General features: G+C 48.5%; 2 protein-coding genes across 2 annotated transcripts in view; one reads left to right on the top strand and one right to left on the bottom strand.

Annotated features, from left to right (window-relative positions):
• The window catches only part of LOC105841534 (uncharacterized), a 120,581-nt gene that overhangs the window by 62,362 nt on the left and 34,661 nt on the right, over positions 1-23,558 (bottom strand). The window lies entirely within an intron of this gene.
• On the top strand, positions 344-3,501 carry LOC119630316 (uncharacterized). Its single transcript, XM_038019313.1, has 2 exons — positions 344-2,264; positions 2,492-3,501. The coding sequence occupies exons 1-2, from the start codon at positions 344-346 to the stop codon at positions 3,499-3,501; spliced, it is 2,931 nt and encodes a 976-aa protein (XP_037875241.1).

Below are 23,558 nucleotides of genomic sequence, written 5' to 3'. Positions count from 1 at the left end.
GTCACTTAAAGAAGGATTTGAAGATACTGCCTAAACCGGACGATTGAGATATTTTTTTTATTGCATATATAGGTGGGTTTTTTTTTATTGCATAGTGCATAGATGGTATACGAGCTCACAGCCCACTTGGTCTCAAGTGGTTATCGGAGTCCATAGACATCTATATCGTAAATGCCGCCATCCATCTTGAGATATGAGTTCTTAGGTCTCAGGGTACCTCCCGCTCCGCGGGGGGAGAATCCCTCCGTGCGGCCGACTCGTCGGACGCACGCTGCCCCACGTACTCTGGGGGGGCAAAAACTGCCTAGACGTCAGGTCCGGGAAGGACGGAGTTCAGAGGAAGATGTCCGAGAAGGACCTTGAAGTAAGCTCCTTTAGAGCCAATGTCGTGTCAGACGATGACATGGCCACAGTCGGTTCGGCCCAATCGTCGACCCGCTCGTCGCCGACACGACGACAGCGGAAAAGGGTCCTTAATATAAGCTCAGACGGGTTGAGCAGCAGCTCCGGTTCGGAGACTCAGGGCCCGTCAGTTGCGAAGCCCAGAGCCGTGACGCCATCAAAGCGTGGAAGGGGACGCCCTCCGACCACGAAGCAGTGCGTTGGCATGGCTGCTGCCAGGAAGGCGTGCCTTAGGGCCCAAAGAGAGGAGAGGGAGTTCACAGAGAGCGCGCGCACCACGCGCCAGAAGAAGAGAGCGGCTGAGGGATCTGTCCCTAAGCCTGATGCCGAGCGTAGGCTCCATCAGAGTGCTGAGGTGGCTCTGACGGTGGCCGCCAAATCTAGTAGCCCGAAGGGCACGTATGTGCGTGCATTGAAGGAGTTGGCGGCCACCGTCAAGGAGGCCACGGAGGACCTTGTGGGCCGCACCGCAACTGAAGAGGCTGAAAGACTGCGTGCGATCAACGCCAAGCAGGAGCAGGAGATCCTACAGCTTCGCAAGGAGCTTGATGAAATTAGGAGGGAGCTGGCTACGGTCTCGCAGGTGCTAGGAAATGCACCAGCCGCAGCCCCGGCCCCAAACACCGAAGAAGAAGAGGAGGAGTTGCGCCTCCAGCGCATTATGCGAGCTGTCGGCACGATGCTCGACGCTCGCTTTGCGGGGCTGGAGGGACGGCTTCTACCGGAGCCGCGAATGCGACCACCGCTAGCGGCGGACAGGCGGAAGAGCCGCGAAAAATCACCGGACCCTCCTATGGTCGTAGACGCTACACTGAATTCGGCACCATTATTGAAACCAGTGCCACCTACAACATCGGCGAAAAAGAGGATACGAGGCCCCAGAAGAAAAGCCACTGCGCAAGTGGCTCCACCTGGAACGCCCACCCTCCTCCCGGCTCCAGCTTCCTTGATCGAGAGCTGGTCAACGGTCACCCGTAGGGGCACTCGGCCGAGGGAGGGAGCAGTGAGGACGGCTCCAGTGGTAGCACCCGCTGAAGCGGGAAAGAAAAACCCGTCCTCTGCAAAGAGGAAAGAGAAGAAGCTGCGTCCTCCGCGCTCTCAAGCAGTTGTGCTCAAGCTGCAGCCGGAGGCTGTAGAAAGAGGACTCACATACCGCAGCGTACTCGCCGAAGCGAGAGCCAAGGTGGACCCCGGGGCACTCGGAATCCCCATCCAGCGCATCCGGTCTGCAGTGACTGGGGCCAAGGTGTTGGTAGTGGAAGGTGCTGATCAGAGCGCCAAGGCTGATCTCCTGGCCCAAAAGCTTCGTGAGGTTCTGTCCGCGGAGGGGGTCATCGTGACCCGGCCAGTGACGACTGCAGCCATCCGCATCAGCGGGCTGGATGACTCCTTGACGCCGGAGGAAGTAGCCGCTGAGCTCGCCCGGATTGGCGAATGCACTCTTGAAGCGGTGAAGATCGGAGAGATCAAGTCTGGCCCAAGTGGGATGGGTCAGGTGTTGGTTCGGTTGCCCGTCGCTGCCGCGACGAAGGTCCTCGCCGTACCGAAATTGAGGGTCGGTTGGAGCGTGCTCCGCGCTCATCTGCTAGAGGCTAAGAAGCTACAGTGCTTCCGATGCCATGAGCTAGGGCACGTGAGCGCTCGATGTCCGTCGTCGGTCGACCGCAGCCGTGATTGTTACCGGTGCGGCCAGACCGGCCACGTAGCGTCCGGCTGCTCTCTGGCGCCACACTGTGCTGTATGTGCCTCTGCCGGCAGACCGGCGGATCACGTCTCCGGGAGCAAGGCTTGTGCCAAGTCCCCGAGACCGAGACCTAGAAGAGGAGCTTCCGCTGCGCTTGAGAATGCGCGGAGGCAGCCCGGTACGGCTATGGAGACATCGAATGACGCCCTGTTATGACAGGTGTCCTTCGATTCCTGCAGGGGAATCTCAATCACTCTGCCAGAGCTCAGGACCTTTTGTTCCAGAGCATGGCAGAGGGGTTGACCCATCTTGCGGTGGTCGCCGAGCCGTATCGGGTTCCTTCGAGCCCCGATTGGGCAGCCGATTTGGAGGGCCGAGTGGCTATCATCCGACGTTGTTGTGTAGGTGCTCCGCCCAGGTTCGACGTTGTCGAGAGAGGTTGCGGCTTTGTTGCTGTCCTCTGGGCCGAGGTATTCATATTGGGAGTGTACTTCTCCCCAAACAGGACGCTCGCCGAGTTTGAGGTTTTTCTCAACGAGCTCAGCCGCGTCGTTGGGAGGTCGCACTCCCAACGGATACTCGTTCTCGGGGACCTCAACGCCAAGTCATTGGCTTGGGGATCCTCGAGGACGTGCCCCAGAGGTAGGGCGGTGGAGGAGTGGCTGGTCGGAAGCGGTCTTCTCGTCCTCAATCGTGGCGCAGAACTCACGTGCGTGCGACGTTTGGGCGGGTCCGTGGTTGACGTTACATTTGCCACGCCCGACGTGGCGAATCGCGTACGCGGTTGGGCCGTGATGGTCGGCGAGGAGACGCTCTCCGACCACCGCTACATTCGTTTCGGTGTCGCAGTGCCTCTGGCGGAGTCTATCCAGGGCTCTTCCTTGCTCTGCGGTGGCGGCGCGGGGGGTCCTCGTTGGGCCCAGAAGCGCCTCAACGTCGAGAGGTTGTGTGAGGCGGCTGTAGTCCAGGCATGGCGTCTTGACTCGCTTGGTGAGCCAGCAGACGTGTGCGAGGGGGTGGAGCATCTGCGCGAGGCGATGTCGCGGGTGTGCGACGCCGCTATGCCTCGCATTAGAGCTCTCGCTCCTAAACGCAGAGTCCACTGGTGGACTGAGGAGATCGCTAGCCAGCGCCGGTTGTGCGACGTCAGTCGTCGCGCATACCAACGGTATCGACGTCGAAGAACGCACCGGGACCCCGATGAGGAGGACCGACTGTACGAGGTGTACAGGATGGCCATAAGGGCCCTGCGCGTGGCTATCGGGGAGGTGAAGGAGGCTGCTTGGAACGACCTACTAGCTTCGCTCGACTGTGATCCGTGGGGGCGGCCCTACAGGCTGGCGCGCAATGTGGCCTCCGCCCTTGGGCCCCCCCCGCAACCAGCACCCTGCCGCCGGAGACATTGCAGCGGGTAGTCGGGTGTCTGTTTCCGGATTTTACCGGGACGGCCTTCGTCCCCCCTGTGATGACGACGATGCGGGTTGCTGATGGCGGGGAGCCTGCGGACGTTTCGCAGGCGGAGTTTGAATCGGCTGTGCAGAGGATGCGGGCGAAGCGCACGGCTCCCGGTCCCGATGGGATCTCGTCCCGAGCATGGGCGCTCGCCTTGACGGGCGATGGTTTGGGGCCTGCCCTCCGAAGGCTGTTCAGCCGGTGCCTCCGTGAGGGCAGGTTCCCAGAGCCATGGAGGACTGGTCGGCTCGTCCTTATTCCTAAGGAGGGTCGGCCACGTGACGAACCGAACGGGTACCGCCCAATCGTCGTGCTGGACGAGGCCGGTAAGCTCTTCGAGCGCGTCATCGCTAATCGCCTTGTCCAGCACCTGGAAAACGTTGGGCCTGATTTGGCTCCTAACCAATACGGTTTCCGGAGGGGTCGCTCGACCGTGGACGCGGTCTTGCGTGTCCGCCATCTCTCCGATTGTGCGTGCTCCGAGGGGGGCGTGTTGTTGGCTGTGTCGATTGACATCGCCAACGCCTTCAACACGATCCCCTGGAGCACGATCGTGGAATCACTTCGGTTTCACCGCATCCCCAATAGTCTCCGCACCCTGATAGAGGACTACCTCTCAGGGCGGAGCGTGATTTTCCCCGAGAGAAGAGGATGGGGACGAAAAACGGTGTCGTGCGGGGTCCCACAGGGGTCGGTATTGGGACCACTCCTGTGGGACATCGGTTTCGACTGGGTCCTCCGCGGTGCTGGCCTGCGTGGCGTCGACGTGGTGTGCTATGCCGACGACACGTTGGTGACGGCTCGCGGAGCTGACTACAGGACCGCAGCGATCCTTGCAACGGCGGCGGTCTCCACCGTCGTTAGCCGCATTCGGAGACTAGGTCTTGAGGTGGCCCTCCACAAGTCTGAGACTGTTGGGTACTGGGTGCGGGGGCGCCCGGTGCTCTGCTGTCGGTTCCGTGGTGAGGCGGCGCAAGGTGGCTCCTATGCGCCACTCACGGTGTCTCCTGAGACGACGTCCTGCGGGATCTTCCCGGGGATTGGATCCCGTCCTATTGTCAGGATGGGTACCGGCGACGGCGAGCCTGCGGCGCGCATTGTGCGGTACCGTAGGTTTCGTGGAGTCGGAGTGGTGGAGCTCGATGGGGTTTAGTCGGTAGTCGGTTTTGCGGGGCGGGTCCTGCGTGGTAGACGCCGCGCAGCGCCTCGCGCGCCTTTCCCAAGGCGTAGTCTCCCGGTAGGAATTGGAAGAAGAGGAGGACTTTGGTCTTCCTCTTCTCCCTCTTCTTCTCTGGAGGCGCCGGAGTCCGACATAACCCGGTCTATTACCCCTCTCGACCGGGTATCCGTAAATGGATTCCCCAGCGTTAAAAAAAAAAAAAAAAGGTCTCAGTATAGTTAAAACGGCTACCCCACCCTTCAAATCGAAACGCATTACTGCTTCACGGCAGAAATAGGCAGGGTGATGGCACCTGCCCGTGCGGACTCACAAGAGGTCCTACCACCAGTTATCAGGCTCTAACGGACTAAGTAAACTATGCAAAGGAGGGGTCGTATATGTAACAGCTCACAGCATTAGGAGCTACAAATGAATATAAACTTAATCAAATTTTTTATCATAATTTTTTTTGTTGCTTATTGTTTTACGTGACTATTTGAAAGATGATGTACAACTAACCAAGACAAATAAATCGATTTTAACACATATTATATAACATAATAAAAATGCTTACAGATATGTTTTTAAAACTGTGTTATTGCTAGATTACAATGATGAACAATTGACCGAACTATTAAGAACTGTGCTTTATGCTAAGCCAGAATCATAACATTTATAAGCATGCCTTCAAATAGAAAACTTTATTTATTTCGACCCCCAGGAAGTCGAACGCAAATCCGCCCCAGTATTTCTTGTGCCGTACTGATGCAATTTAGATAATGGCATGAAGTGGCGTTGTGGCATCCTTACAACGTAATTGAAATTGCAAATTCCATTGTAAAATATCCCTCGAGGAGCTTTTACGAAACGTACCAAGTTATGATCGTTGAATTTAAAGCTCTTTCATATACGTATTGCCTAAATACGTGTCGTTAATTACTATCAATTTAGAGATGAAGAAGTACTCTAAGATTTGAAGTCGTCGTGGCATAAAAGATAAGACGTCCGGTGCATTCGTGTTGAAGCGATGCACCGGTGTTCGAATCTCGCAGGCGGGTACCATTTTTTCTAATGAAATACATACTCAACAAATGTTCACGATTGACTTCCACGATGAAGGAATAACATCGTGTATACAGGGTGTCCCAGAATGAATGGATAATCCTTGAACCCCGCACGGGACAGCTCTCCAGCGCTCAGAAAAAAATATGTAAAAAAAAGAATTCCAAGTGATACCCAAAATATGATTTTTTTTAGAAAAACATACGTTATTTTTACTTTACTTCACATTCATGTGCACAACGGCCACAAAGTTATGAAATTTGTGGCGTTTTTGGTGTCATCGTGTTCCTGATAGACTATACTACTAGAAATACATTAAATAATATAAGTATCTATGATACTTTTTTCAAAAACAAAATAAGAACTTTAATTTTTAACCTGAAATTTGATACCAAAATAATTTTGGCGTAGTTTGAGAGTGTTTCATGTAAAAAAAAAGTATGAAAACGTAAGTGGCCAGCTATTTTAAAAAAATGCGCAGCTCATACAGCTTACAAAATGGTATCATACATCTTTTTATCTAATACCACTACGAAGTTATTGCTATTGAGATGCAAAAAGAGTAAATACGTCTAAAAATAAAAAATAAGTCTTAATAAATTTTAATAATAATAAAAAAAATCGGGTGTACATAAATCAAGCTTTATTCACAACAGGTGTTCAAGCTGTCTGCCACCGACTCTAATACACGCTCGACATCTTCTATTAGAGGCTCTACTAAGATAACGTCCATAGCGTCGTTCATTTGGAACGGTCAAAATGGGACCCAAACTACCAATCCATTTATTTGGATACGTGGCATTTAAATAAGAGGGGACGTTTGTACCATAATGTGCAGGGCAGCCATCATTCTGTAGCCAATGGGATTCCCTTACCTTCTCAGGCACTTTTTCCACTAAGTCCAGGAGATCATTTTGCAAAAAATTTAAATAACTATGAGAAGATAAATTTGCCGGCAGTTCGAAAGGACAAATAATTATCCCGTTTAATATACCAGTCCAATAATTTACTTTGAACTGGTATTGCGACCTCTCTTCTCGCATTAAATTTGGATTCGAGAGTTGTCAGCTGTGCATATTATGCATAATATTAAAGTATCCGTCTTTTTTTAAAGTAGATTCGTCGCTCCATAGAATTTTTCCAAAGAATTGGGGATCTTCTTCTATTTTTGCAAGCATTTGCCGACAAAAAAACAATCTTGCATCTCTCGGTTGCAGAGCTTGGACGCGTCTAATATCGTAAGGATGATATTTATTTATTTTCAGTACACGGTACACGGTCGTTTTCGGGATTCCAGTACGCCGTGATATTGTTCTTACAGAGGGGTCTTGCTGAATTTCGTCAAGCACAATGTCTTGAGTATTGGCATGATCAATTATTAAGTTTTATTGGACAGGTATATTGAACGGGATAATTATTTGTCCTTTCGAACTGCCGGTAAATTTATCTTCTCATAGTTATTTAAATTTTTTGCAAAATGATCTCCTGAACTTAGTGGAAAAAGTGCCTGAGAAGGTAAGGGAATCCCATTGGCTACAGAATGATGGCTGCCCTGCACATTATGGTACAAACGTCCCCTCTTATTTAAATGCCACGTATCCAAATAAATGGATTGGTAGTTTGGGTCCCATTTTGACCGTTCCAAATGAACGACGCTATGGACGTTATCTTAGTAGAGCCTCTAATAGAAGATGTCGAGCGTGTATTAGAGTCGGTGGCAGACAGCTTGAACACCTGTTGTGAATAAAGCTTGATTTATGTACACCCGATTTTTTTTATTATTATTAAAATTTATTAAGACTTATTTTTTATTTTTAGACGTATTTACTCTTTTTGCATCTCAATAGCAATAACTTCGTAGTGGTATTAGATAAAAAGATGTATGATACCATTTTGTAAGCTGTATGAGCTGCGCACTTTTTTAAAATAGCTGGCCACTTACGTTTTCATACTTTTTTTTTACATGAAACACTCTCAAACTACGCAAAAATTATTTTGGTATCAAATTTCAGGTTAAAAATTAAAGTTCTTATTTTGTTTTTGAAAAAAGTATCATAGATACTTATATTATTTAATGTATTTCTAGTAGTATAGTCTATCAGGAACACGATGACACCAAAAACGCCACAAATTTCATAACTTTGTGGCCGTTGTGCACATGAATGTGAAGTAAAGTAAAAATAACGTATGTTTTTCTAAAAAAAATCATATTTTGGGTATCACTTGGAATTCTTTTTTTTAGACATTTTTTTCTGAGCGCTGGAGAGCTGTCCCGTGCGGGGTTCAAGGATTATCCATTCTTTCTGGGACACCCTGTATAAATATAATGTAATAACGTAATAATGTAATAACAAAGTGAAACCCGCAAAATTATAATTTACGTAATTACTGGTGGTAGGACCTGTTGTGAGTCCGCGCGGGTAGGAACCACCGCCCCGCCTATTTCTGCCGTGAAGCAGTAATGCGTCTCGGTTTGAAGGGTGGGGCAGCCGTTGTAACTATAGTGAGACCTTACAACTTATATCTCAAGGTGGGTGGCGCATTTACGTTGTCTATGGGCTCCAGTAACCACTTAACACCAGGTGGGCTGTAAGCTCGTCCACCCATCTAAACAATAAAAAAAAAGATCAATTGGTAAGAGCATTGGTCAATATTAACGGCCAAGTTCTAGTAGCAGAAGTCTACCATGTTTACTCAAACGATAGCACTGCTTTCTACGTTTCTCCCAATTTTTTTTCTTATTATTTAATTAATTGTCTAATTTACCTTGTATACTCACATCAAGTGATACAACCATGTGAGCCTGTATAGGTAGGAATTATTATCCTGCTTATCTGCCACGATGTTTTTTTAGGATTGAATGATTGCTGGTGGCCCGGAGACCTTTCCAGTTTCACCAGACAGGTGGGCGAGCAAAGGTTCAGCCAGGAGAGGTGGGTTTTGCTAACAGCTGTCCGAGCGCCTTCGAAGGAGACCTAATATCTCAAGAGCAGCTGCTTCGCGAATCTACTACCGGATCGGACTCGTGACCCGCAGAGAAGATCCGGGGAGAAACTCAACGGGCTGATCTGTGGGTTAGGGTTATATTTCAATCTGTTTTCCTTTGTGCTTGTGCTTACTGTACATTGTTAATAAACCGATACCATTTAAAACGCTTTACCATTGATTGCCTGGCATAATATTAACTCGTCAAATATAGTAGAGAATGACATCAATTATTTTTATTACGAACGTGAACTATATAAAATGCAGATATATTTATTCAACCCTCAAATACCAGTATTTTTCGGGGTAAAGGTTAGGCCGCCGCGTAATGTCAGTATCACACACATACATATTTGATGTACAGATAATGACGTTTACGTAAATTATGTGTTTACGTACAGAATTATGACAGATAAAATTATTTTTGAATATATATAGGTACGAAATTTTATTTTTTACTTAATTTATTTTAACTCTTGTAGGTCTATTGTTATTATAAACTAGTCCCGCAGTAGTCGAAATTCGACTATAATTAATTTGAATTGTAAGTATGTACACTATTATGATTATATTTTATACTTCTATAATCACGAATTTCGCCAAGACTACACTATAAAAAATATTAACAAAGACAAACCATGTTCTATTCTCAATTTGACAACAGACGTCATGAACAAAAGTTTGACAATAAATAGTATGCATGCGTGTGTGCGTCAAATACATGGTATGTAGTGTGTGTAATTTTTTCTATATTGATTTAATGTATCTTTTATGCATTATTTTAAAAAAATATTAGCATTGTGCACTTCTTCTCTATATTCTCTATAAGTGTGAAAAATTTCATCCTCCTCCGTCCGCGTAATTTTCTTAAAAAGGGATACAAAGTTTTTGCTTCACGTATTAGTATATAGATATTATTTCTGTTCTTTCTTAAGTTAAAGAAGAAGATTACATTAGAACTGATATTTATCTGCCCTTAACCATTCATTAGAAATATAAACCAGCAAAGATGTGATTGATCTTTGTTGACTTGATAAGTAAATAATCCAACAGCTACTTTAATAAGCTATAGTGTACATTAAAATAAACAGTATGAAGGAATCAACAACATTGTTACGCCGGTAAGAGTAACGTCATCTATCGCAGAATAGTCGAACGAATATGGAAGGATCTAGTAGCACCTTGAACGCTCGAGAAGTACAACGCCATCTATGGTCAGATAGCGGAAACACAATGCTAGAGATGTGTGGAATATTCTCGATAATTCTATAGGCTATAAAAGCGTTGCAGGGATGGCACGTAGTCAGTTAGTAATCGGATCCACTCGAAGCGAAACAGCGAACGGATCAGGTGATTCGTTTGGAATTGAGAATTTTAAAGTGTAGTGAAATGTTTTAAGTGTTCTAAGTGTTGAGTACAGTTTTTAATATATACTTTAATGAACTTTTATTTATCCCGAACCCCAGCGCGTAACAATATTATTTGTCTATACTAATATTATAAAGAGGAAAGATTTGTTTGTTTGTTTGTTTCGAATAGGCTCCGAAACTACTGGACCGATTTGAAAAATTCTTTTTCCATTAGAAGCCGACATTGTCCCTGATGAACATAGGCTACTTTTTTTAAATCTTTTTTTTTATTTTATTTTTTTGGTTTCATGTGTGTTTTAATGTTTCCGAAGCGAAGCGAGGGCGGGTCGCTAGTATATGTATAAAGGCATTGTTTATTTGTTAAAGATTGTTACCTCTTTAAAGTTCAGTTCAACATTTCTTTTGCGGTGCAGTAAAATTATAGTACATTATGTTGTTTGATTTTACCATTTTACTTACAATATTCTATATTTTTGTACATAGTTATAATTACATACACATTTGTATATACCGGTAAGCTTGTTTAAATACAATACAAAAGCAATGTTTATCCAATTACGATCCATTTACGGTCACGACTAATGAATCACTGACGAAACATGATAAATCGAAAATCAATATTGATAATACTTCGTATATTATTTAACGTTTTCGTACTTAACGATCATTATGTTAGTTTCGGGTGACTCGGCGTTATCGCGGAGATACTGTATCTATAGGCCGCTGTGCCGAGCCGAGACGTGGGCAAATAGGCAAAGACAAAAGGATGATATTTATTCAAACTTTTTCGTTTTTTATTTGTTTATTTTTTATTGCTTAGATGGGTGAACGAGCTCACAGCCCACCTGGTGTTAAGTGGTTACTGGAGCCCATAGACATCTACAACGTAAATGTGCCACCCAACTCGAGATATAATTTCTAAGGTCTCAGTATAGTTACAACGGCTACCCCACCCTTCGAACCGAAACGCATTACTGCTTCACGGCGGAAATAGGCGGGGTGGTGGTACCTACCCGTGCGGACTCCCAAGAGGTCCTACCACCAGTAATTACGCAAATTATAATTTTGCAGGTTTGATTTTTATTACACGATATTATTCCTTCACCGTGGAAGTCAATCGTGAACATTTGTTAAGTACTTCGAACACCGGTGCATCGCTACACACGAATGCACCGGACGTCTTATCCTTTAGGCCACGATGACTACAAACTCTTCTGTGTGTTGCATGTCGCGTGACGGTCGGCTGCGGAGTAGGGATAAAGTGAAAGGCGCTCGTCAGAGCAGCCAAGACCAATATGGCGGCGCCTATAGTTCGCAGCAACTGACCGTGTAGTGTATAGACTATTACTCATTTGTGCCAGTGCTCCACGCTATTTTGTTTGTTTTTGTCAGAGTTTAATGTAAATGTTGTTTGTCAGAGTTAACTGTTTATAATGTGAAAAAAAGTTTCACTTTTACGGTGGTCTCATAAAACCACACAATTCTTTAATTTTTGTTTACTTAAAATTTGTTTCGAAATATTATATTATATATAAATATTATAAATATTATATAGTATTAAATTAATTTCTTATATCGGAGTTGTAAGGTGAATAAACTACATAGGACACGCGACGCATGCACGCGATGTTTTAGACAAACTGATTATCGATAATGCTTACAGCTAATTGTTGGAAGGAAACACAATGATGTGGAATCCGAATTGTATCATCGATAAAAAAATTTTTCATTATCAATACCGTCAAAAATAGCTTAACAGTAGATAGAAATATTGAAATATTATGGAGTTAATGCAAAAAAAAAATTTTTTTTTATACTTCCAGTGTCAGTGGCACCGATCAACTACCTGATTGTAAGTAATTTTCATCGGCTTCAATTAATTTGGAATCGTTGTCGACTGACACTTTTCAAATCTCATTCAAGGCATATTGAAAAAACACTGGCGAGCTATTTATCTATATGTAGCTTCGCATTGCCAGGTTCCAAAATTAGAATTAAAAATGTAACTGTAAATAACAAATAAAATAAATAAATTCAGTAGATAGAAAAAAATAGATTATAATAATATTATTATGTTTTATGAGTTAAAACAGAAATGCAATCAGTATATGTACATGAGTAGGTCTTGTAGATAAAAGCGAGCACTTATAAAGAAGCATTCAATGGATACAACAGTTCAATGTTATGGAAAAAGGCATACGCTTTTTTTTATTGCTTAGGTAGGTGGACGAGCTTACAGCCCACCTGGTGTTAAGGGGCTACTGGAGCCCATAGAAATCTATAACGTAAATGCGCCACCCACCTTGAAGCATAAGTTCTAGGTAGGACCTTTTGTGAGTCCGCACGGGTAGGTACCACCGCCCTGCCTATTTCTGCCGTTAAGCAGTAATGCGTTTCGGTTTGAAGAGTTGGGCAGCCGTTGTAACTATTCTTGAGACCTTGGAACTTGGTGGGTGGCGCGTTTACGTCGTAAATGTCTATGGGCTCCAGTAACCACTTAACACCAGGTGGGCTGTGAGCTCGTCCACCCATCTAAGCAATAAAAAAAACTTCCGCGATGAAGGATTCCCAAGCAAACCCCAAACAAAAGTTTTTTTTTTTTTTTTTTTTTTTATTGCCTTTGTAGGCAGACGAGCATACGGCCCACCTGATGGTAAGTGGTCACCGTCGCTCATGGACGTCAGCAATGCCAGGGGCAGAGCCAAGCCGCTGCCTACCATAAAGAACTCTCCGCAAGCCTCGTTTGAAGAAGGACATGTCATAGCGCTCGGAAAACACCGTGGAGGGGAGTTCATTCCAAAGCCGGATGGTACGTGGCAAAAAAGATCTTTGGAAACGCACTGTCGATGAACGCAGCGGTTCCAGATAATATGGATGAACTCTGCTCCGATGGCGGGAGGTGCGATGATAGAAAGGAGATGAGGGAATCATCTCGAATAATTCCTCAGAGCATTCCCCATGGACCATGCGGTATAAAACACAGAGAGAACCGAAGTCCCTCCGTAGACCCAGAGGTTCCAAGCGATCCGCGAGCGCAGGACTATCGACCATCCGAACAGCCCGTTTCTGTATGGAGTCAAATGGAAGTAGCTGGTATTTGGGAGCCCCGGCCCAGAGGTGAGAGCAGTACTCCACGCGAGGTCGGACCTGCGCTTTATAAAGCGCAAGTCTCTGTCCAGGCGTGAAATACCGCTTCGCTCTGTTGAGAACTCCCAACATTTTAGAGGCCAATTTGGCTTTACCTTCCAAATGACTCCGAAACTGGACATCGCTCGAAATATCGACCCCCAGAATCCCGATACTCGCGGAAAGCTGCAGGGATACTCCTTGAAATTCCGGCGCCATGACAAAAGGGTCCTTCTTCGCAGTGAACGCGCAAACCTGTGTCTTCAATGGGTTGAACTGAACTGAATTCAGTTCACCCCACTTGGAGACCCGCCCCAGAGAGTTCTCCACTTCAGACACAAGTTTTAATCGCCTCTCGTGTATAACGCTTCGAGAGAGACTCTGATGGCCGATATATCGCGCATCCCCCGTGCTGTCATCCGCATAGCAATGCATGCCATCAATAGATAGCATGTCATTGATATGCAGTATGAAAAGCGTGGGGGAGAGCACCGAACCTTGTGGAACACCAGCGTTGATGGTCATGGTATCGGAGCAGCAGCCGTCGACGACAACTGCGATGCTCCGTCCATCCAAAAAGCTAGTGATCCACTTGCAGAGTCCCTCAGGGATCCCGTATGCTGGAAGCTTCGATAGAAGTGCCCTATGCCAGACCCAGTCAAAGGCCTTCGCGATGTCAAGGCTCACAGCGAGAGCCTCGCCCTTGCTTTCCAAGGCTTCAGCCCACCTGTGTGTAAGGTATACAAGAAGATCGCCAGCTGAGCGACCATGACGGAAACCGTACTGCCGGTCACTGATCAGCTGGCGATCCTCAAGATACTTAAGAAGTTGGATGTTTATGATTCGCTCCATCACCTTGGAAAGCAAGGAAGTTATCGCGATAGGTCTGTAATTCGAGGGGTCCGACCGGTCACCCTTCTTGGGGATAGGGTGGACATGAGCAGTCTTCCATGAAGACGGAACCCTGTTGGTATTGTACGAGAGGCGATATAGACGCGTTAGCGCGGGTGTCAATTCAGGGGCGCATGTTTTTAGAACCACTGCGGGGATGCAATCTGGCCCACTCGACTTATGGACATCAAGAAGCCGAAGCTCCTGCCTGACCGCACGCTGTGTGATGCGAATCTCAGGCATGGAGCTGTCACACCGGGAGATGTTGGGCGGCGTGGCTCCCCCGTCATCCAAAGTCGAGTATGAGGCAAAGAGCTTGACCAGAAGGTCAGCCTTCTCCTTCGCACTATGAGCCAGACTGTCATTGGACTTACGCAGTGGTGGAAGGCTTGACCTGCAGAAGTTACCTTCTGCAGCCTTAGCCAGCGACCAGAAAGCACGGCTCCCAGAGGGATAGCTATTCAGTCGCTCGCCAATTCTGGCAACGTGCTCCGACTTCGCCTTGGCAATAGCCCTCTTATAGGACCTAGAGGCGGCGTTAAATTTCCGCCTTTTCTCCGAGATATCAGGATCCCGGCATCTCCTAGCAACATTAAATGCCACGTATGCAGACCGCTTGAGGCGTGCAGCATCCCTACTGGCTTTATTATACCAGGGTTTGCTGCGACCCCCAACGGGCACCTCAGAAGAAGGAATGAATAATTCCATTCCCTGAAGCACCACGTCTTTAAGTCGGTCCGCACAGACGTCAGGATCATCGGAGGAAAAGCAGAGCCGCCCCCATGGGTAGGATGCGTAAAATTCACGCATTCCATCCCAGTCTGCTGACCTGTACCGCCAAACTCTTCGAAACCCGGTCGTCGTTCGACGACTAGGACGAGAGAGTGGTATGGCAGCACGGATAAGGCAGTGATCAGACGATCCAAGTGGAGCGTCGACCACCACACTGTATCCAGCTGGGTGAGTAGTCAGCAGAAGGTCCAACAAAGAAGGCTCGTGCCCCTCAATGTCTGGGACACGGGTGGGCTGTGTCACCAGTTGTGAGAGGCCGTAGGACAAGGCGAAATCGTAGGCAGCCCGACCCGGGAGGTCAGTGGTTCTGGACCCCAACCACTCCTGGTGATGAGCGTTAAAGTCACCAAGGACCACCACCTCCGCAGATGGGTACTGCTCAAGCACGCGGTCAGTCCCCTCTTGTACATGCTCAAACAGAGCTGACCCCGCATCACTGCTGTGAGACCTGTACAGGCAAGCGTAGACTCGGGTGCAGCCCCCATAGTCCACGCGTAGCCACAAGAGGGACAGGTCCCGTTGCTCGAGGCCCCGAAGCCGACGACAGCAGACATCCTCCCGGATAAACACGCACACCCCGGCTTTACGCAGGAAGGTGTGCTCCAATACGTAGCCGGGGTATCCGAGGTACGACGTATCGTCTGGGGCAGATATCTGCGTCTCAGTCAGGAAAAAGAGGGCAGGCTGCGCCGTCTCAAGGTGGTGATGTACGGCGTCAAGGTTACTGTGTAGGCCCCTGACATTGCTGAAATCCACATTAAACGTGGAATGGGGATCCGCCGAAAAAACTCTTTTTCTTTTGTCGACTTTCATAATTTTAGTTGGAGAGTAAGGATTTGGAGAGGTAGGATGCTAGAGGTGAGATCAAGGCAATACCTGAATAAAGCGCAGGGCACAATGAACACTCGATCCGGGGTTGCGCGAGAAGCTGACGCAGGGCATGGAAGGGCCCCCAGTCCACCCTGCATACGATCGCCGGGATCCACTCCGGTCTCCGACTCCGGCACGACGACCGCATGGCAGAATTTTACACCGGTTGGCGGGACAGCTTCCTGGGGCGGAGTTTAGTTGTGACACCCAGGTTCAGGTCCCCTACTGACCGGCGGGCGGCGGCAGGCACCGTTTCACTGGGTCTCCCTATACCCCCGTCAGCAACCCACGCCCCGCGGACTTGCGCGCACGTTTGCTCTGCATGTTCCAAGTATCACCAAGACTCACCCCCAACAAGGACGAGGAAAGGAAAGGAATAGAACTGGCTCTCCAACCCACATGCCGGAACACAGCTAGGCTATTTGGCGGCAGACTCTAGTTGGAGGGTGGTCGCCAGCCAGTCGGACAAGGTCCTACCACCGATTGTGTTTTCGGCTCCCGTTTAGCACCACCCAGGGGTTACTTGTAGGGAATCGCGGGTTAAACCTACGGAAGCGGGAAGCATCAACCCCCAAAGTAGATTGTTTATTGAAATTTAGACAGCCGTTATACAATACCAGAGATTTAGACCTCATATCACTCACTCCCATGGCTTATTGTGACCACTTAAAGCCAAATGAGCCGTGAACTCATGCACCCAACTAAATTATAAAATACAGATCTCTATTATTTATGTTACTCTGCAATTAGATAGTTTTTTCATCATTGGCTTACGACGCAGAAAGAATTAAACCCACCTGATGGTGATAAGATATGTGAATTGAATTTGTTTTTAACCTAACCTAACGAGGTAGAAAGCATTCGGCCCATCTCAGGTTAATATGGTATTTGAATTGAATTTCTTATGAGCATATTAATCGTTCGCTGTGTTACACAAAGCGCCTCGCCGAGCGCCGTGTTATGCAAAATCGCATAGGGTGTGTCGTATTTGAAGATAATTTGGCCAATTTAATTTATTTACTAACGTTGGCAACTTTGACTCTAAAATTTTCGATAGAACAGATTGAAAAGAGGGCCTGTGAGCGGAGATAAGGTCTTTTATAGTATTGTTACGTTGTAAGAGTAACGCTATCCATAGCCGAATAACCAAACGACTATCGAAGGATCTAGTAACATCTAGAACGCTCGAGAAGTACAACGCCGTCTATTGTCAGATAGTGGAAACACGCATCGAAAATACTCGACTTGCGATGAATATTCTCGACGATTCTAGGGATGTCGTATCGAATATAAAAGCGCTGCAGAGATGGTACGCAGTTAGTTAGTAATAGAAACTACTCGAATCGAAACAGCGAACGGATCACCTGAAGCGAAGCGGAAGAAGCGAATTGAGAATTTTAAAGTGTTTGTGAAATATTCTAAGTGCTAATACAGTTTTGAATTTGTACTTCAGCAGAATTTTATTTATCCCGAACCCCGGCGCGTAACAGTATTTAACAGCTGGTTTCGTATGATGACAAAAAAATCACTTAGAAAATTCATATTGTACATTATGTATGTCGGCGCAAATATGACTATTTACCTACTGATCATCAACTAATTACTCTGTGATAAGAAATTGATGTTAAACAGTCCCTTTTATTGTAATTTCAATACTTTAAAATCTTGTAAACACGCTCACGTGTTTAATACTTGTAAACACGCTGACGTGTACGAAGTCCTATAAATACGGCAGTGCTGTCTAGCGTTTAGTCATTCGTGTCCGAGCTGTAGTACAGTACGGATCTCTCTGTAACGTTGTTATGCTTCTCGTGCAATATACGCAGCTCTCGTGAAGTTTTGTTTTGGAAGCCCAAACATGAGTCATCGTCGAGAACTTAATGATCGTGACGTCAGCAATGCTGACGTCACACTTTTTAAAAACATTCCTTCAGCGTTTCTCCTCCGTCATCAGAAGTGGGATCACATGCCGCCTCCGCTCAGCAAGAACCTGGAGACCATTTAACCATATCGGCGGAAGAAGACTACCCTCCAGCAACAGCCGATGAGCCTATACATCTACTTCACAAATCAGCATGGTCGAGCAACAAAATCAACACTCAAAGATAAGTTTTTATTTTTGATTACTAAAATTCCACTACATAAGTACCACAGTGTACGCCCACTACATAAGTACCACAGTGTACGCCCACTGCATAAGTACCACAGTGTACGCCCACTGCATAAGTACCACAGTGTACGCCCACTACATAAGTACCACAGTGTACGCCACAACATCACACTACACAACATCCTTATCCGAACACCTTAAATAAATCTACGAGAACCGCCGAGAACTCTACGAGAACCGCCGAGAACTCTACGAGAACCGCCGAGAACTCTACGAGAACCGCCGAGAACTCTACGAGAACCGCCGAGAACTCTACGAGAACCGCCGAGAACTCTACGAGAACCGCCGAGAATTCTACGAGAACCCTACTATACCCTCCGAGAACCCTACTATACCCTCCGAGAACCCTACGATACCCTCCGAGAACCCTACGATACCCTCCGAGAACCCTACGATACCCTCCGAGAACCCTACGATACCCTCCGAGAACCCTACGATACCCTCCGAAAACCCTACGATACCCTCCGAGAACCCTACGATACCCGCCGAGAACCCTACGATACCCGCCGAGAACCCTACAATCAAATCGCATTAATAAGTCTCAAACCTACATAGTTACAAGTAACGCAAGTATAACAGATGCGCTACTCAGAGAAACTTTTTATTCCTACAGGTCAATCAAAGAAAAACCTACGAGAATCAACGAGGCCGGTGCAGAGCGCGCACCGCCTGTCAGTATGGCCGTGTCGGCGCAAATATGACTATTTACCTACTGATCATCAACTAATTACTCTGTGATAAGAAATTGATGTTAAACAGTCCCTTTTATTGTAATTTCAATACTTTAAAATCTTGTAAACACGCTCACGTGTTTAATACTTGTAAACACGCTGACGTGTACGAAGTCCTATAAATACGGCAGTGCTGTCTAGCGTTTAGTCATTCGTGTCCGAGCTGTAGTACAGTACGGATCTCTCTGTAACGTTGTTATGCTTCTCGTGAAATATACGCAGCTCTCGTGAAGTTTTGTTTTGGAAGCCCAAACATGAGTCTTCGTCGAGAACTTAATGACCGTGACGTCAGCAATGCTGACGTCACACTTTTTAAAAACATTCCTTCAGCGTTTCTCCTCCGTCATGTACATATTCTTTTATAATTTAAAAAAAAGGCAGCCTTCCGATAATGCAGTAATAGAATTACAAAATAACTTAAACAAAATATATGCTCTTCCACTGGCACGCACTGAAAGAAATCAGGATAATTTTGTCGTCATATTTACTGTATCTCTTATTTGTAGGTCCATTTGAATGTAATTTTAGTGATTAAACTCTTAAACTAACTTTTAATGAAATAGAGATTTTTTTTTAAATAATGAATATCGGATCACCATTTCTATAAATGACGTATAAATGTTTTTTGCCGCTTTTATTTAGTTTGCAAAACTTTAATGTTAATAGAAAAGGAGTTTACTGTTTTTACGTCCTCATTAGCATTCAAATTGTCCGCGAGCTGATAAATAAGACGGCGTGTGCTATTCTTGAGATTAAGCAAATACAAAGTTATATTACGGACCCGATATAATTTTTCCAAATAATTATGTGGAGACTAAATATGATGATAGAATAACAAACATGTCATATATATTTTTGCACTAATGCGAGGTTTAAACATGTACTGTAATATAATTAAAATAACAAAAATAAATTGAAAATAAACACCCTGTAGATATCGTTCACAAAGACTTCGATAAACTAGCGGTAGTTGGATGAAATAAATTCAGACTAAAGAACCATCTATCTCGCTCGAGTCTTTATGTGGACCGATTTCTGGGAAGGGCTTCAATTGTTTCGCGACAAGCAACTTCGTGGAATACTCTAGAACGTTGTCGATTCGAATCAATCCGCAATACACGTGAATAAACTATGCCTATAAACGGGGCTTTTCATGAATTTATCATACCATCAGTACTAGGTCGTTTCTTGTCACACAAATAAAATTTTATAGGCGTAATTGGTCAGACCAGCTCAATGCCAGTTTAATATTAAGTTCTTGAATGAACAACTTCATTGGTTACGGGAAATGCTCTGAAGGAACTTAAGAAAAAAAAACACGTGTGGCACTCGAGAACTGCCGCGATAAAGCTATTGCATAGCATTTTTTTATCAACTTATGCAATTATAATTAGACAGTAATCATTTAATATTAAAACAATCATAAAATAAGACCACGCTATATTTAAAAACATTAACAACAAAACCAAAACATTAACTGTCCCCTTCACACTTATAGGCTAGACTGCGCGAGAGAGATGAGCAGATTTTTCATGATGCATGCAGTGCGACGTCACGATGCGCGTTTATTCACAAACACTACACAAGCGCAACGTGTGAATGTGTTGAACGCGAGCTACATGGTAGGCGGAGTGGGGGTGTTAGGTTTTATTTTCGTTACGGAATTTCTTGATTCGGTCGCTGCGCTCAAACTTAAAACAAAAATAAATTCGGAATCGAAAATATATTCGGAAATAATCTAAAGCATATAACCTTTGACGTGGCTGTGGTCGCCGAGCCATACTTCGTTCCCCCAGCGGATGACTGTTGGTTTGGGGACGTTGATGGCTTGGCGGCCATACATATCAGAAGAACCGCGATGGTCCCCCCCCTGGCGATGGTGACCAGGGGCCCCGGGATCGTCGCGGTACAGTTAGAAAATATCGTCGTGATCGGGGTGTACTTTTCTCCGAATCGGCCTACCGTCGGGTTCGAGCGGTTCCTGGACGGGCTAGAGGTGATCGCTCGTCACCTCGCTCCCCGTTCAGTGATACTGGCGGGGGACTTCAATGCGAAGTCTGTCGCTTGGGGTTCCCCATTCACGGACGCTCGTGGTAGGCTGCTGGAGGAGTGGGCGGTCGCGGTCGGTCTCTGTATCGTTAATAGGGGCTCGATCGCGACTTGCGTGCGGTGGACGGGCGAGTCTATCGTGGACCTGACGTTCGCGAGCTCGCCCGTCGCACGGCGCATCCTCGGCTGGAGAGTGGTGGTGGGGGCGGAATCGTTGTCCGATCACCGGTATATCCGGTACGATCTTTCTGCCCCTGCGCCGACGCCGGCTGCAGGTGCCCGCGGGGTTGACCCCCCGCAGAGTGCATCCCGGTCATTCCCTAGGTGGGCACTGAAGCTCCTGAACAGGGAGCTCCTGGTGGAGGCCTCTATGGTGGCGGCGTGGGCGCCCAAGCGCCCACAACCTGTTGATGTGGAAACCGAGGCCGAATGGTTCCGGGGCGCGATGCACCGCATATGTGATGCTTCGATGCCCCGGGTCGGCTCTCGGCACTCTGGACGGCGACAGTCGCCCTGGTGGTCGCCCGAAATTGCAAGACTGCGTGCGGTCTCCATTCGGGCGAGCCGCCGGTGCACTAGACACCGCCGTCGCCGCCGCCTGCGGCGCGACGAGCCCGTCGCGTTCGCGGAGGAGGAAGCTCGGCTGCACCGCGAATATCGCGCTGCGAAGGACGCCCTGCGGCTGGCCATCAGGCGGGCCAAGGAGCAGAACATGGAGAGACTCTTGGAGGCGCTCGAGGCGGATCCGTGGGGGAGCCCATACAAATTGGTACGCGGCAAGTTGCGCCCGTGGGCCCCCTCTATGACTGAGCGTCTCCAGCCCCAGCAGCTGCGGGACATCGTTTCGGCGTTGTTCCCGCAGGAGCGGGAGGGTTTTGTCCCTCCCGCTATGGGCGGGCCGTCTGACACCGTCGACGGCCAAGCTCCTGCTGAGGTGCCCCGTATTACCGAGGCAGAGCTCCGGGTGGCCGTTGTCAAGATGACTGCGAAAGACACGGCCCCCGGCCCGGACGGAGTCCACGGCCGGGTATTGGCCTTGGCCCTCGGTGCCCTGGGGGACCGGCTCCTTGAGCTATACAATGGCTGCTTGGAGTCGGGACGGTTTCCGTCGCTCTGGCGGACGGGTAGACTTGTGTTGTTGAGGAAGGAGGGGCGCCCGGTGGATACAGCCGCTGGGTATCGTCCTATCGTGCTGCTGGACGAGGCGGGAAAATTGCTGGAACGTATTCTGGCTGCCCGCATCGTTCGGCACCTGGTCGGGGTGGGGCCTGACCTGTCGGCGGAGCAGTACGGCTTCCGGGAGGGCCGTTCGACCGTGGATGCAATTCTTCGCGTGCGGTCCCTCTCGGACGAGGCCGTTTCTCGGGGTGGGGTGGCGCTGGCGGTGTCTCTTGACATCGCCAACGCATTTAACACTCTGCCCTGGACCGTGATAGGGGGGGCACTGGAGAGGCATGGAGTGCCCCTCTACCTCCGCCGGCTGGTTGGGTCCTATTTGGCGGCCAGGTCGGTCGTATGTACCGGGTACGGTGGGACCCTTCATCGTTTTCCGGTCGTGCGTGGTGTTCCGCAGGGGTCGGTTCTCGGCCCCCTCTTGTGGAATATCGGGTACGACTGGGTGCTGAGGGGCGCCCTCCTCCCGGGCCTCCGCGTTATATGTTACGCGGACGACACGTTGGTCGTGGCCCGGGGGGATGATTTTAGGGAGTCTGCCCGTCTCGCCACAGCGGGAGTGGCCCTCGTCGTCGGAAGGATAAGGAGTCTGGGTCTCGACGTGGCGCTCAGTAAATCCGAGGCTCTGTGGTTTCACGGGCCGCGGAGGGCGCCACCCGTTGACACCCACATCGTGGTTGGAGGCGTCCGGATAGGGGTCGGGGTGCAGTTGAAGTACCTCGGCCTCGTGTTGGACAGCCGGTGGGCCTTTCGTGCTCACTTTGCGGAGCTGGTCCCCCGATTGATGGGGACGGCCGGTTCTTTGAGCCGGCTGCTCCCGAATATTGGGGGACCGGATCAGGTTGTGCGCCGTCTCTACGCGGGGGTGGTGCGATCGATGGCCCTGTACGGTGCACCTGTGTGGGCTGAGCCGCGCAACCGGGCCACTATGGCTCGGTTCCTGCGCCGGCCGCAGCGCACCGTTGCCATCAGGGTCATCCGCGGATATCGCACCGTCTCCTTCGAGGCGGCGTGTGTTTTGGCGGGGACGCCGCCATGGGAGCTGGAGGCGGAGTCGCTCGCTGCCGACTATCGGTGGCGCAGCGAGCTCCGTGCTCGGGGCGTGGCGCGTGTCCCCGAGAGTGAGCTGCGGGCGCGGAAGGCCCATTCTCGGCGGTCCGTGCTCGAGTCGTGGTCGAGGCGATTGGCCAACCCCACGTGGGGGCTACGGACCGTCGAGGCGGTTTACCCGGTCTTTGATGACTGGGTGAATCGTGGCGAGGGACGTCTCACCTTTCGTCTGGTGCAGGTGCTGACCGGGCACGGATGCTTCGGGAAGTACCTGCGCCGGATAGGGGCTGAGCCGACGACGAGGTGTCACCATTGTGGACACGACCTGGACACGGCGGAGCATACGCTCGCTGTCTGCCCCGCTTGGGAGGTGCAGCGCCGTGTCCTGGTCGCAAAGATAGGACCTGACTTGTCGCTGCCTGGCGTCGTGGCGTCGATGCTTGGCAGCGATGAGTCATGGAAGGCTATGCTCGACTTCTGCGAGTGCACCATCTCGCAGAAGGAGGCGGCGGGGCGAGTGAGGGAAAGCTCTCCTCACTACGCAGAAACCCGCCGCCGCCGAGCAGGGGGTCGGGACCGGGGTCGTATCCGT

This window comes from Bombyx mori, chromosome 23, assembly GCF_030269925.1.
Source record: "Bombyx mori chromosome 23, ASM3026992v2".
NCBI lineage: Eukaryota > Metazoa > Arthropoda > Insecta > Lepidoptera > Bombycidae > Bombyx > Bombyx mori.
This window is presented reverse-complemented; position numbering and strand designations above follow the sequence as displayed.